The sequence below is a fragment of the Knufia obscura genome, assembly GCF_036327395.1.
Source record: "Knufia obscura strain CCFEE 5817 isolate CBS 148926 chromosome Unknown scaffold_1, whole genome shotgun sequence".
NCBI lineage: Eukaryota > Fungi > Ascomycota > Eurotiomycetes > Chaetothyriales > Trichomeriaceae > Knufia > Knufia obscura.
The window spans coordinates 2,266,710-2,278,720 of NW_027042687.1; the positions used below are offsets into that span (position 1 = coordinate 2,266,710).

General features: G+C 51.0%; 6 protein-coding genes across 6 annotated transcripts; 3 read left to right on the forward strand and 3 right to left on the reverse strand.

Annotated features, from left to right (window-relative positions):
- Nucleotides 1-579: 579 nt before the first annotated feature.
- Nucleotides 580-1,008, forward strand: PMZ80_000856 (uncharacterized protein; the record flags this gene model as incomplete). The annotated part of the gene is made up of 1 exon (XM_064869306.1): nucleotides 580-1,008. One exon carries the CDS (start codon nucleotides 580-582, stop codon nucleotides 1,006-1,008), a length of 429 nt encoding a protein of 142 aa, XP_064734803.1.
- A 158-nt stretch (nucleotides 1,009-1,166) lies between these two features.
- Nucleotides 1,167-1,835, forward strand: PMZ80_000857 (uncharacterized protein; the record flags this gene model as incomplete). Its single annotated transcript, XM_064869307.1, has 1 exon — nucleotides 1,167-1,835. One exon carries the CDS (start codon nucleotides 1,167-1,169, stop codon nucleotides 1,833-1,835), a length of 669 nt encoding a protein of 222 aa, XP_064734804.1.
- Nucleotides 1,836-3,625: 1,790 nt separating this feature from the next.
- Nucleotides 3,626-5,427, reverse strand: PMZ80_000858 (uncharacterized protein; the record flags this gene model as incomplete). Its single annotated transcript, XM_064869308.1, has 3 exons — nucleotides 3,626-5,140; nucleotides 5,185-5,321; nucleotides 5,397-5,427. The coding sequence occupies 3 exons, from the start codon at nucleotides 5,425-5,427 to the stop codon at nucleotides 3,626-3,628; spliced, it is 1,683 nt and encodes a 560-aa protein (XP_064734805.1).
- A 481-nt stretch (nucleotides 5,428-5,908) lies between these two features.
- On the forward strand, nucleotides 5,909-6,619 carry PMZ80_000859 (uncharacterized protein; the record flags this gene model as incomplete). Its single annotated transcript, XM_064869309.1, has 1 exon — nucleotides 5,909-6,619. The coding sequence occupies one exon, from the start codon at nucleotides 5,909-5,911 to the stop codon at nucleotides 6,617-6,619; it is 711 nt and encodes a 236-aa protein (XP_064734806.1).
- A 564-nt stretch (nucleotides 6,620-7,183) lies between these two features.
- Nucleotides 7,184-8,898, reverse strand: PDI1 (protein disulfide-isomerase precursor; the record flags this gene model as incomplete). Its single annotated transcript, XM_064869310.1, has 3 exons — nucleotides 7,184-8,450; nucleotides 8,498-8,701; nucleotides 8,753-8,898. 3 exons carry the CDS (start codon nucleotides 8,896-8,898, stop codon nucleotides 7,184-7,186), a joined length of 1,617 nt encoding a protein of 538 aa, XP_064734807.1.
- Nucleotides 8,899-9,673: 775 nt separating this feature from the next.
- Nucleotides 9,674-11,795, reverse strand: ATG22 (Autophagy protein 22; the record flags this gene model as incomplete). The annotated part of the gene is made up of 2 exons (XM_064869311.1): nucleotides 9,674-11,584; nucleotides 11,790-11,795. The coding sequence occupies 2 exons, from the start codon at nucleotides 11,793-11,795 to the stop codon at nucleotides 9,674-9,676; spliced, it is 1,917 nt and encodes a 638-aa protein (XP_064734808.1).
- Between the last annotated feature and the right edge of the window lie 216 nt (nucleotides 11,796-12,011).

Consider the following 12,011-nt stretch of genomic DNA (forward strand, 5'->3'; position numbering starts at 1 on the left):
CATCGTGCTTCAGCATCGTGTGCGAGCACTGACAGGAGCTGCTTCGTTGAAGCTGTAGTAAGCTCGTGCTCAAGTTGGAAACATTGAATATCATGGCATGGACACGCAAATGCTACATAAATGCTATAAGTGATTTGAACAGTCCAAATCTACCTATGCCAGGTCGTCACGCAACAAGGGAAGGCCTCGACTCACGTAAGCAAGCTGGGGCCGGGTGCTCATTCACCAGGGCGCATGCATGCATGCTACTTGCAAGGCTAGGCATAGTTGCACTTTCTGAATGATGTCGATCTCTCGAGGTAACGTTTTCGCATTCTAGCGGTAACAGTGGAAGTGAAGAGCTGGGCCGCTCCTGCACTTTCAGAACTTTTCGGCCTGTCGCACTTACCTGCGCTTTCCCAAACAGATTTTTCTCGATCCTTCCATATGCTGACCTAGTATTTGCACTGCAGTAAACGACCACACACTTAGGAGTGTCTTTTTCGTTCTACTCGAGAGACTCGACGTCAGACGAATACATCTCATCTGAGACGCAGCGTGCTCGGTGTGCTCTACATAGCCAACAACACCAGCTCTACGATGGCCCAAGCTCTGTCTGACCGCATCTCAATCGACGACCTTCCTCCCGAAATCCTTGAGAGCATCGCGAGATGGACGATTCCCACAGCCTCTATTGTGCACTTCCGCGGTGCCTTAGATCCTCCAGAAGACAACAAATACGTATATGCATTCGCAGCAGTTAACAAGAGATTCGAGTCAATCTTCTACCACCTAATCGCAAGAGAGATACTATTCATGACGGTCACGTTCACAAGCTGCCTTGATCCTGCAAGTACAATGTGCTTCGAGGATCCTTCTCCAGATATCAAGCTCGCTCTCGAGAACAGATTTCGCCTCCTTCACTTCCTTCGAATGCAAGAGTCAGGCGAGCCAGTGGCATTAACTCATCTCGGATCAGTGTCGACTTGTGCTGTAGCCATGTTTCGCCGGGAGAAGGCCCCAAAGTGACAGGTAGCTTCATTACTTGCAGAACGACTTCGCTAGAAACGTGGGCCTTCTTAGCCAAATGGGAATCTGCTTTTCCTCTCAGTGCCATCACAGTCTCTGTGTTTTCGCCAGTGTGTGGATCAGAGGTGGATGAGATTTTATGCTGCGCTTGGCATGTCATGCCGAATATTACAGATGTCAAGCCAATATTTGCGGATCAAGGCATATCAGTTGGCTCTCAACAAAGAATTTTGCGCACCGCTGAATCCTCCAATACATGGCAGACGGTTGACATCATGGATCACGTCTTAGACAACATGTTCCTCTTGATAGAGACCGGGTCTCCGATGGCTGAAGTTTTCCCAATTGCAGCGGACCTGATGCAAGCGTGGCTCAACGAAATCAGCAGGGACATTGCATACTTCGACCCTGACAGTCAGGCCGAAAATGCCGCTCTGTTTCTGGAGTATATCGTTATCATCTTTCGTGGTATCTCTGAGTATCTCCTCGAACACAGCAATACACTCATGGGTCAGACTCACTTCTACTTCAAGCTGGCCCGTACGCCGTATGAAGGTCAACTCGTGTATTTCAACATAGTCGAAATGCTGTCAAAAGCATTCGACATATCTCAGACGGTTTACGAGGACGAGGTCGTAGTCAAGGACACCTCGAACGCAGACTTCTCGTGCTTCGTCCCGCAGGCCAAAGCGCAGTTGTTCCTTGCTTGGGCGAGGTCAGACACTGCAGCTTATGTGGCCGCTGCACACTATGTCCTAGAGAAGCGCGAGACTATCCTGGCGACAGCGGATGACAGACGCAAGAAGGCGATGAGCGAGATTCTGTGAATCAGAAAGAACCTCAGAAGGTGCTCCGAGGATAATCGACGTTCTGTTCTGGCGTGGCTCAGTGTATTCGAGCCAATCGAAGGCAAGCTTGAGAAAGCCATCAGATCTGCTGACAGCGCTGAGATGGTTGACTTGCTTGAAAAGCCAATGCTGGTGGCAGGTTGGGAAGCTCAGCTGATGGACCAAGATGGTGCAGGCAATGTTTCGCTTCCTAGTTGGAGTGTATGATTATGTGACCAACTCAGCTGTAGGATGTGAAGAAAGTCAGAATCGTCTGACGGGTGTGTCATTGCCAGCCTCGATACATGTTCAATATCTGCGTGTTGAAGAAATGAAGAGAGCTGGTATAGTATGCTTTTCAGCAGTGGCAGACGGATACGATATACAAGTGACCGTCATAAGTTTTTCTACAGTACCAATTCCCCGCCAAAATCGTGCTTTTTCCATGAACACAGGAACTTTTCCACAGAGATGACCTATATCTTGATTAGTCTCAGTCTACACAGAATCGTGAGCTCTAGCGATCTATCTCTTTAGAATTTCGGAAATAGTCGTTATTAGGGTGGTGGCCGGTTCTTAAGTGGTGACTTTTTCGGGATTTCTATTTCCCTATACTAAATTATGCTTGCATTACCAGAATCTAGAAAGTCAACTTTTATAATCTGTCTACGATCCTAATTATTTATAGTTCTAAAAAGACTCTGCGGACAGAAACGTGCGGATAGTGATTCTCTATAGATCTGGTCCCTAGCTTTATAGTATCAAGACCTAACATAGAGAGATTGCACGCCTATGAAAGTTGTGATTTTGGCCCTGAAAGGGGTGCTGTAGACAAACTTTTGACGTAGTACTGTACAGTACCTGAGAGGCTAACAGAAGCTGAGTCTTGCCCCAGGAGGGCTTTGCCCGGACATTACCGAGAAGGGCACCAACAGTGGCCGGTAATGTCCGACCATAGCATTTAGGCTTAAATGATAGCACGCCCACAAGAGAGAAAACACAATACTCTGATCCCACTCATCATGTATTTTCAGTACCTCTCACTTCCGAAGATGAGTGTATGAGCGTTCAAGAGGTGCTTGTACCATCGGCAGAGGATAATGTCCTGTAGTGCTTCGAAACAAACAGGCGACTGGCCCCCGGGTACCCGCTGGGCATTGATGCAGCACCCGGAGAACGCCGCTCATCCGGTATTCAGGCAACGGATTTTTACGCGGTTTTCACATAAACGCTGTGGGATGATATTCTATTCACTTACTGGACATCCGGTCTACATGATCGATACTATAGTCGTAATGAATACATCACGCTGGGTGTGCTGTGCATCGGCTAAGCCTATGGGTTGCTCATAGCCATCACGGTTCGACGGGTAGAGGTGATCATCCCCAGGGTTAAGCCGGCTCGTTCGTGAGCCCATTGCTGATGAACGGCGAAGTCCGCGATGCCATATCGTTCTCGAGCTGCGGTTTTACGGGCACTGAGCCTTATACTATTTTAACGTAGCGACTATAACTATGGTCATATGAATCGGAAGAGAGTATTTGAACGACAATCTCGGTCGTGTAGCGTCTCAGGGTCGCATCAGTGGGCAAAGATAAATGAAGGCGAGATCTCTCACGCAGTGCTGCAGTTCCGCCATTTTTATTCAGTCTCGATCCGCTCTCCAGCCTGAAACCAGGCCAGCTCGCGTTCAAGTTTACCGACGTTGATCTATGCATCACTGTCGTGTTCCCCAAAGACACCATCCTCAATAACTTCAGCACGATACAGCCAGCCTCAGTACCACCACCCTAATTCCAGCCCTCCTCATTTACCGCCGCCGCCAATTTCCCAGCCTCACTATAATCAATCCTCACATCCACAAGACTAACCCCCTCAAACCCCAACGCCTCATCCATAACCTCCCTCAACCCCTCCGCACTCTCAACTCTATACCCTCGCGCCCCAAAACTCTCCGCAAACATCTTGAAATCGATTCCGCCGAGCTTGACGCCTGAACTCCGCCCATACTTCATTTCCTCCTGAAACTCGACCATGTTGTAACTACTATCATTCCAGATGAAATGCGTGATGTTGCATTTTTGTTGGACTGCGGTGACGAGTTCGTTGCTGCTGAACATGAAGCCGCCGTCGCCGGACATGCTGACTACCTTGGCGCTACAGGGTGGATCTTGTGTCAGGGATGCAGCGATGGCGAAGGGGAGACCGACGCCTAGGGTCTGTTGGCCGTCAGAACAGAGGAGGCGGCGTGGTTCGTAGGCGAAGAAGTACCGCATCATGTAGATGTAGACTGTGCCCACGTCGACGCAGACTGTTGTGTCCTTGCTCAGCCGCTTCTGGAGCTCTGTGATGAATGTGAGTGGGTGGACCGGGTGATCTGCGTCGAAGCGGGATGTGGTCGGGAGGGATTGCCAGCCGTAGTATTCCTTGCTTACGCTCTTCAGGAAGTCAGTGTTGATGTTGTCGGAGATGGACTTCATGTTTTCGGTTAGGAAGTTCAGGTTCTCGGCTACGCTGCCTAGGAGCTCGGCGATGGGGTGGTAGTATACGCCGTAGTCGCTTGGCTGGTAGTCAATGTGGACGATGTTCTTGGAGCCATTTGGGTTCCATGTAAAGGCATCGTATTCCACGGGGTCGTAGCCGACTGCGAGTATGAGATCGGATTTAGCTAGGATTTTATCGCCTGCTTGGTTGCGGAAGAGGCCCACGCGGCCGTAGAAGAGGTGCACTAGGTCCTTTGAGACGGCGCCAGCAGCTTGGAATGTCTCGACAGTGGGAAGGGGAAATTTGGAAAGGAGTTTGCGAACTGCGGTGACGACTATTGGCGATGATGAGCGGGCGCCGAGAAACAGCACAGGCATCTTCGCAGATTGGAGCATTTCGAGGACTTTTTGAGACTGTGACGGTGCTGCGATGCCGAACTTCGGTGCTGGGTAGGCCTCTGGTGGGAAGGCGGCAAATTTGCTGTTGCCTTTGGAAACGTCTTGTGGCAAAGATATGACTGTGGCGCCTTTGGGTGGTGTTGCTGCTTGTCGAAAGGCGGAAAGAATGACTTCTGCGGCTTGATCTTCAACATCAATGCTGATTGCTGCTTTGCTGGCAGGTCCAAGAATGTCGAGGGCTTTCATTGACTGATGGGTTCGGTGCGTATTCATCGCCCGCGGCACGGAGCCAATCAGTGCAACGACGGGGTCGCCTTCCGTGTTGGCAGTGACAAGACCCGTGGCAAGATTCGATGCTCCTGGTCCAGATGTAGCTATGCACACTCCTGGGATGCCTGTGATACGGCCATGGGCAGCAGCCATCTAGAACCATTAACACGAGTACCTGATCGAGGGGACGCTCTTACCATTGCTGCGTTCTGTTCATGGCGGCAGACGATCAATCTGATTTCTGGATGATCTGATAGAGTGTCGAAGATCGAGTCGATCTTTGCACCGGGTATGCCAAACACGACTCGGACCCCAGCATTGTAGATGCTTTCGACTGTTGGGCCATCGTTAGCTGTTGCTGTCTCTCTAGGATTCGCTCATTCCCATATTGCGGCAATGGACGACTCACCGATGACCTTGGATACGTTGTATTCAGCCATTGTCCTGTGTCCAAGCTGACCGACAAGCTGGAACGCGCTATAAGTGAAACCTAAAGTAGTATTGATCCAGAGCTCAGAGATATACCTGACTCTTGCGGAGATTCTCGATAATGTACACTTTAACTCATCCAGCATGCAAGGCAAGTCAGGAGCACTTCGTTAGGTAAGTACAAGCATTGCTTAGGTGTTCTCGGAAGATTCTTCCAGTGGTGTGATGATATGCAGGTTCGACCGGTAGCTTACGGCAGTTGCGTCATGGGCATGCATAAAATCTGCTGACTGGCATGTGCGAGCAGAAGGAAAGAAGCGCAACAGAAGCCATGTCCGGAGCGTGAATCCCCAAAGAACAGACGTAGAGGGAAGGAAACACCGTAAACAAGTAACAACGTGTTGGGAGGAAGATATAAGCAAAGAAGTTCGAATCTCTCTCACTCCGCTGCGCCACCTCCTGGCCACTCCACCACGTGATCCGTCCACCATCATGGTCGAACCAAACCACATCTACCAATACTCCATCATCAATGCGTTGATGGCCGGTGTCGCCGACAGCGGCATCCCAGTGTCTCAATTCACATCTAAAGGCAATCAAGGAATTGGAACCTTCACCAAAATCCAAGGGGAGCTAGTCCTGTTGGATGACAAGGTCTACCAGCTTCAAGCATCAGGTTCGATACGCACAGCCGGACCAGAGGAGCAGCTACCGTACGCGGTTGCAACTCAGTATGAACCGCAGAGGACAATACGCACACCACTTAAGGACAAGGATGATATTGATAGGGTGTTAGAGGAGTTTAATGATCACGCCGGTAACCTTTTCATGAGTTACCGTGTCGATGGACGGTTTAAGAAGCTGAAAGCGCGGACTGTTCGAGGACAGGAGTATGAAGGTCAGCCGCTGAGTGAGCTGGGCAGTAAACAGGCCGTGCAGGAGTACGAGGACATTGAGGGGACGATCGTGGGATTCAGAGCACCGGCCGCGTGGCAGGGGTTTATGGTTGCGGGTGAGCATATGCATTTTATCGATAGGGATAGGAATGTTGGGGGACATCTTTTGGAGCTGGAGTCGGACGGAGAGGTTGAATTTGGTGTGGCAGTGGTGAATAATGTGCATATTGAGTTGCCGACGAGTGAGAAGTTCAATGCTGCGAGGATGACAACCGAGGATGCTGGGATTAAGGGCATTGAAGGGTGAGGGGTTGGTAGATAATGTAGAGGCCATGAACATGTAAGAAGGGTAATGTCACTGAGATGTCTACCTCAGCCAAAAAGATGAAGATACGAGCCCATCAGGACCATTATGATGCTCTGCAGCATAGGTCGCGATGTGGTGCCCTTAGAGAAGTAAAGAGCCCGTTGCACTATGCAAGCCCTTGCCTGATGGTAAGAGGTTGGCAGGCGGGCATAAAGAAGGGGCGATGGCGAGGTCGGGAATTCTGGAATGCCAAAAGCTTCAAAGCTTTTTTCGGTCGCAGACTGTTAGTATCCTTGGGACCACAATTTAGAGCGTCGAGATAACCAGTCAACGCCAGAGTACATGGCATAAAGCTTTGAGCTAGTGAGTATCAGCAGCCAACGTACGTCGTGTGGACTGAGCAAAAGGGAGGGCTGATCGTCAATAATTCAATTCATCTTAATCGTCTTCATCAGTCATCTCGACTTCATAGACATCCCAGAAGGACGCCACTGACAGTAATCGCTTTTGAGCGTAACTCCAAATCTGCTAGCGTCGAAGCTCATTCTCCCATCCAGCGCCGTCCTACAACTCATCATGGTGATCTTGAGGAATGTCGCTGTCATCGACAAATGTTCCAACCATCTCAGCAGCTTCCTTGGCCGCATCCTTCACCTTCTCGGCGGCACCCTTGGCACTCTCGGTAGCAGCAGGTGCAGCCTTAGCCATTGTGTCGGGGATATCAGTCATGACAGAATCATCATCCTCGGCATCCTTGTCAGCAGCAGCAAGGCCATCGATCTTGTGGCTACCGTTCTCCTTGATAAAGTTGGCAAGATCCTCGAACGTTCGGCTGCCGGAGTAGTCAACTGGTGAATCCTTCTTGTTGGCTGGGTAGAGCTTGATGGTTGGGAAGCCCTGGATCTTCTCCGGGACGTCATTGGCTGTGGCATCGACCTTGGCGATCACAACCTTATCGGCGAAATCGCTTCCCTGGTAAAGCTCGCCTAGTTTCTCGTAGGTGGGGGCCAAAGCCTTGCAGTGGCCGCACCAAGGAGCATAGAACTCGACGAGAACGTCCTTGTCAGCCTGGTCGATAACGAGCTTCTTGAACTCGGTGGCTACGAGAACTGTAACAGGTCCATCGTTCTTGTCTGGTACTGGCTCGGACTTGACAGACGGCTCAAGCTTGCCATCGGCGTAGTCCTTGACGAAGGCACCGATCTTCTTCTCTGTGAGCTTGTTGCCGTCGAAGGGGTATTTCTCGTCGGTCAGGGTGTCTTGGATGGCGAAAGCCGGCCACTTATCGGTTGGCAAGTTGAGGTTACCGGCATGAGCACCAAATGACTTGGCATCAATGGTTGCGAAGTTGATCTTGCCCTTGTACTTCTCGGCGACTGGCTTGAGTGTCTTTGCAAGCTCAGCCCGCTCTTCTGGGGTTTCACTGAAGATGTAGGCTAGTGGAATGCCGGCTCCCATGTACCCTTGGTATGTTTCTGGACCAACTTCGCCGACGAGTGGGGTAGATGCGGTCTTTGCGAAGGTCTGGAGAGCTTCTTCGGTGAACTTGTCACTGAAGGTGGACTTGCCCTCGTCGAAGTCCTTGTAAAGGACAACAGCTGGCTGTGTAACTCCTTCTGCTTTTGCGAGCTCAGCGTCGTTTGTGGCTCCGAAGATGTATTCGTCTCGGGCGTTCTCGGCCAGAGAAGAGTAGGTCTGGTTTGAGGCCTTGTCGTCGGAGGCAATGTATGCCACAAGGACGACCTTGTCAGTCGTCTTGAACTCTTCGAGGGTGTCTTTAGTGAGGAGGGAGACAGCTGGCAATTGCTGTTTGGTCATGTATGAGACAATCCTGTGGCCAGTCAGCTTGGGTCCGGCATGGCCACCGAGTCGACTTACTGGGGAGCCTTTCTGGCACCTTGGTATGGCTTGATGTTGTCGAGGCCTCGGAAGACCTTGACGGTTGGATAACCTTCAACACCATATTCCCTGCATAGATCTGCCTCAACTGTGCAATCTACCTTGGCCAGTGCGACGTTCTTCTCTTTCAGCTGGGTAGCAGCTTCCTCGTATTCTGGGGCAAGGGCTTTGCAGTGGCCGCACCTGGAGAGTGTAAGTACTAGACAGGAGACTCTGAGCTTCAGTGGCGCTTACCATGGTGCAAAGAACTCGATAAGTGCTAAACTGTTCGATGAGACGTAGTCCTTGAACGTGTCCGTCTTGAGGTCTGTGACATCGCTACAATGAACCAACCCACTGCTGGCAAGGGCCAGAGCGGCCAGCGATCTGAATGTGCGCATGGCGGATCTGGCGAACGTAGTTGTGTCTTAGTAATGTGCGTCCACCAGGGAAGTCGAAGTCAAGAAGTGAGGGACGTCGAAGGTTTGGATTGTCAGTACGAGTACCTGAAATACCAAACCCAAAAAGACTAGAAAAGTCGGCGAGTGTTCTCCAGATAAAAGAATCTGGTTCAACCGGATTAGTGACGAGTCTCGAAACAGGTGTCCTTTTCGCAACTCAGCTGCAACGCTGAAACAATCGAGGTGCGGTTCAGCAATGCACTAGAGGCGATATGCGGTGGGCTAGCGGACACAGGCCCCACTCGTCTCGGCAGGCGAAGGCAGGGTCCTAGGGGCCGCACTGCCTTTGAATTGGTCAGCGATGCACAACCAGCACGAATTCCGCCCCTATCCGAGCAGCATGTGAAGTCGACCGACCTCGAAGTCACGAGAGATTAAGCATTTGCTGTCAAACAAACAAGAAAGTAGTTGAGTGTGTTTACCATTGTAAATGCAACGACGACGTTGCAAACAAAGCCGATTCTATTCATCCATGAAACTGCACAGCAACAATGCAGCTGCCTTGATGCAAACTCCGAAATGCTGATGAACGCTGCAATGCCAGTCGACACGGTGACCCGTCCTCGAGTGTCCACCACCTCCTTGAATGCAGCTCAGCTCGTAGGTAGGAAACCTCATCTCACTCTAGCCATGGTTGATGAGCAGAATCTCGATTCAAATCCGTTCTGAGGCACACAGATTCACATGAGCACAATCATCTTCAGGAGCCGTGTACTCAGTCGTCTTCTTCTTCCGGAAGCCTGATCGTCGGTATGCGCCGAACTAGCCCCTCGTTCTTGCCTTCAAGTTCAAGTGCCATCGCTGCTGCATCTGCCCTCCCTCTATCCACATCCACCATAAGCAGAAGAGGCAGTGGCAAGCAGACCAGGATTGCGAGGAAGACGAACGCAGGCCGAATGTCTCCGTAACGATCTGTGATAGCCCCAATAATCGCGGGTCCAAAGATACTCGATCCTTTGTCCGTAATAGCATACAAGCTGTAGAACGAGGCTTCGAAGCCCGGTGGGACGAGCTCGCCGAAAACTGCTCTACAATAGCTTGAAAGACCACCAAGTACCAAGCCGTAGATAATTCCCAGGCAGTAGATCTCTATTGGTTGTTGAAGTCCAAATCCAGCATCTTTCACTGCCGGGATGAAGCCAAGGATGCCGTACAAAGGGATTATCTCGAGCAACAGGACACATGCAATGATTGTCTGGGAGGCTCTCAGGTTAAAGTACCTTGAGAAGGTCGACCAGTAAAATGCTCCGAAGCAGCCCGAAATTGTTCCAAGGACACTGATTAGTGCTACTTGTGTAGGCTTCATGCCTATGTTGGTCTTGGCGAACAGTGTAGCTGTACCGCTAATCGAAGCAATAGCATCGCTCAACAAGAACCAAGCAGCCAAGAATGTCACAATATCGCGGAGTTGTTTCGCGCGGCGGATGGTCTTGAACAATGCGCCCCAAGAATACTTCACGTATCCCGTCCAGCCTGCCAAACGCGATGGTAATGGTGGTCCTGGTCGAGGTCGAAGCCATAATGCTGTCGGGATGGAAAACAAGCCCCACCACAGACCGACGATACAGAGGACAAGCCGCAGTGAAAACGTCGTAGATCCAGTAGCTGCGAGCACAAAGATCAAACTTATCTGTACCAAGAGACCAGCGAGGTAGCCTATGCCGATGCCGTTCGAGGAGATGCGAGTAGCCAGCTTCATCTTTGCCGAGACTGCGGCAGGATTGGGACCTAGCGGTCGAGTGTCATCCGATTCATCCTGAGGTAGGAGCGGTGATACAGACTCGTTAGATCGGTAATCGTGACTGTAGGATTGTCTACGCTGGTTGTTCAACAAGGAATCTGTTTCTCCAGGCTCAAATTGTGCTTCTTGTATGGTAGGATGGTTTCGAACCAGGAGGGGAATATAACTGTTCAAGAGAACGAAGGAGGCCCCGAAACAAGTGTTCGAAACGATCGCAAGTAGTGCTCCGAGAAGATAGACGTCAGGTACCACTGCCAGGAAAGCGATCAATGCAGCAGCGCCCATGAATGCGAAACCAAGAAGGAATTGTTTTCGGAATCGACCATGATCTGCTGCGCCCGACATAGACACTATCAGCAGTGACTGAACTAGCACGCTGATGGAGAATGTGTACATGGCAAAGCTTGCAGTGTTGATCTCAATCCTACCGAGACGAATGATACAAGCCGGTAGCTCACGACGCTTTGGTGCGCTGAGAAGCATCATATGAGAAGGAATGTCGGGCGAAGGCCAGGTCGTTTTGCAGGGTGTGTGGCCGTCACTGAGAAGTACTCCTTGATCCCGAGCAAGCTGCTCAAGGGCAACAGGCAAGAAACTACCCATGGCACAGATGGCGAAGACCTCAGCCGCCCAGCCATAGGCATACCAGCCTGCCAACTCTTTCTGTGATGTTGGCCTTGTGTCTTCATCCTCGTGCGCTTGAGGTGCCATTTCTGTATCTGTATAGTTCGTCAACGATTCGTCGGTCTCGTCGTCAGATTCATGCTCATCGTCGCCCTCAACAGACGGGGTGGGTGAGACTAGGCTTCGGTGGGAATTCTTCGAGTTTGCTCGAGGTAGAGTAGGACGCGCATTGTGAAAATGAAAGGGATCGTTGCGAGGGACCTAGAAACGCGTAATCGCGTCAAGTCAGATTGTCATGCCAGGAAGGATGCAGGAGAGCTGCTGAGCTGGAGGTCGACAAACGAACCATTGCACGGGCTGTCGGACGTGTCAGCAGTCTCCGGAGAACGGAGCAACTGCCTCCGAAGGCAAGATGTCATGCCCACACCAGCACTCGGACCTTGTGCTATTACGTTGACTTGGAGACCTTCATTTTGTTTATAGGATCCATGGTAGGCAATTATTTCGTCAGTGACCATGGTCGTCAAAAAGCGAAGGTCAATTGCCCTCATGGTGAGTGCGCGAAGTATTTACTGGCACGGTTTGGCAGGCGCCGTCGAGGGAAGCGGATGGAGTGCGGCCTCTAGCTGGAAGACTTTATCAGACACGATCACACTGTGCTTGCCGACAGCAAATAGGAAAGCAGAAC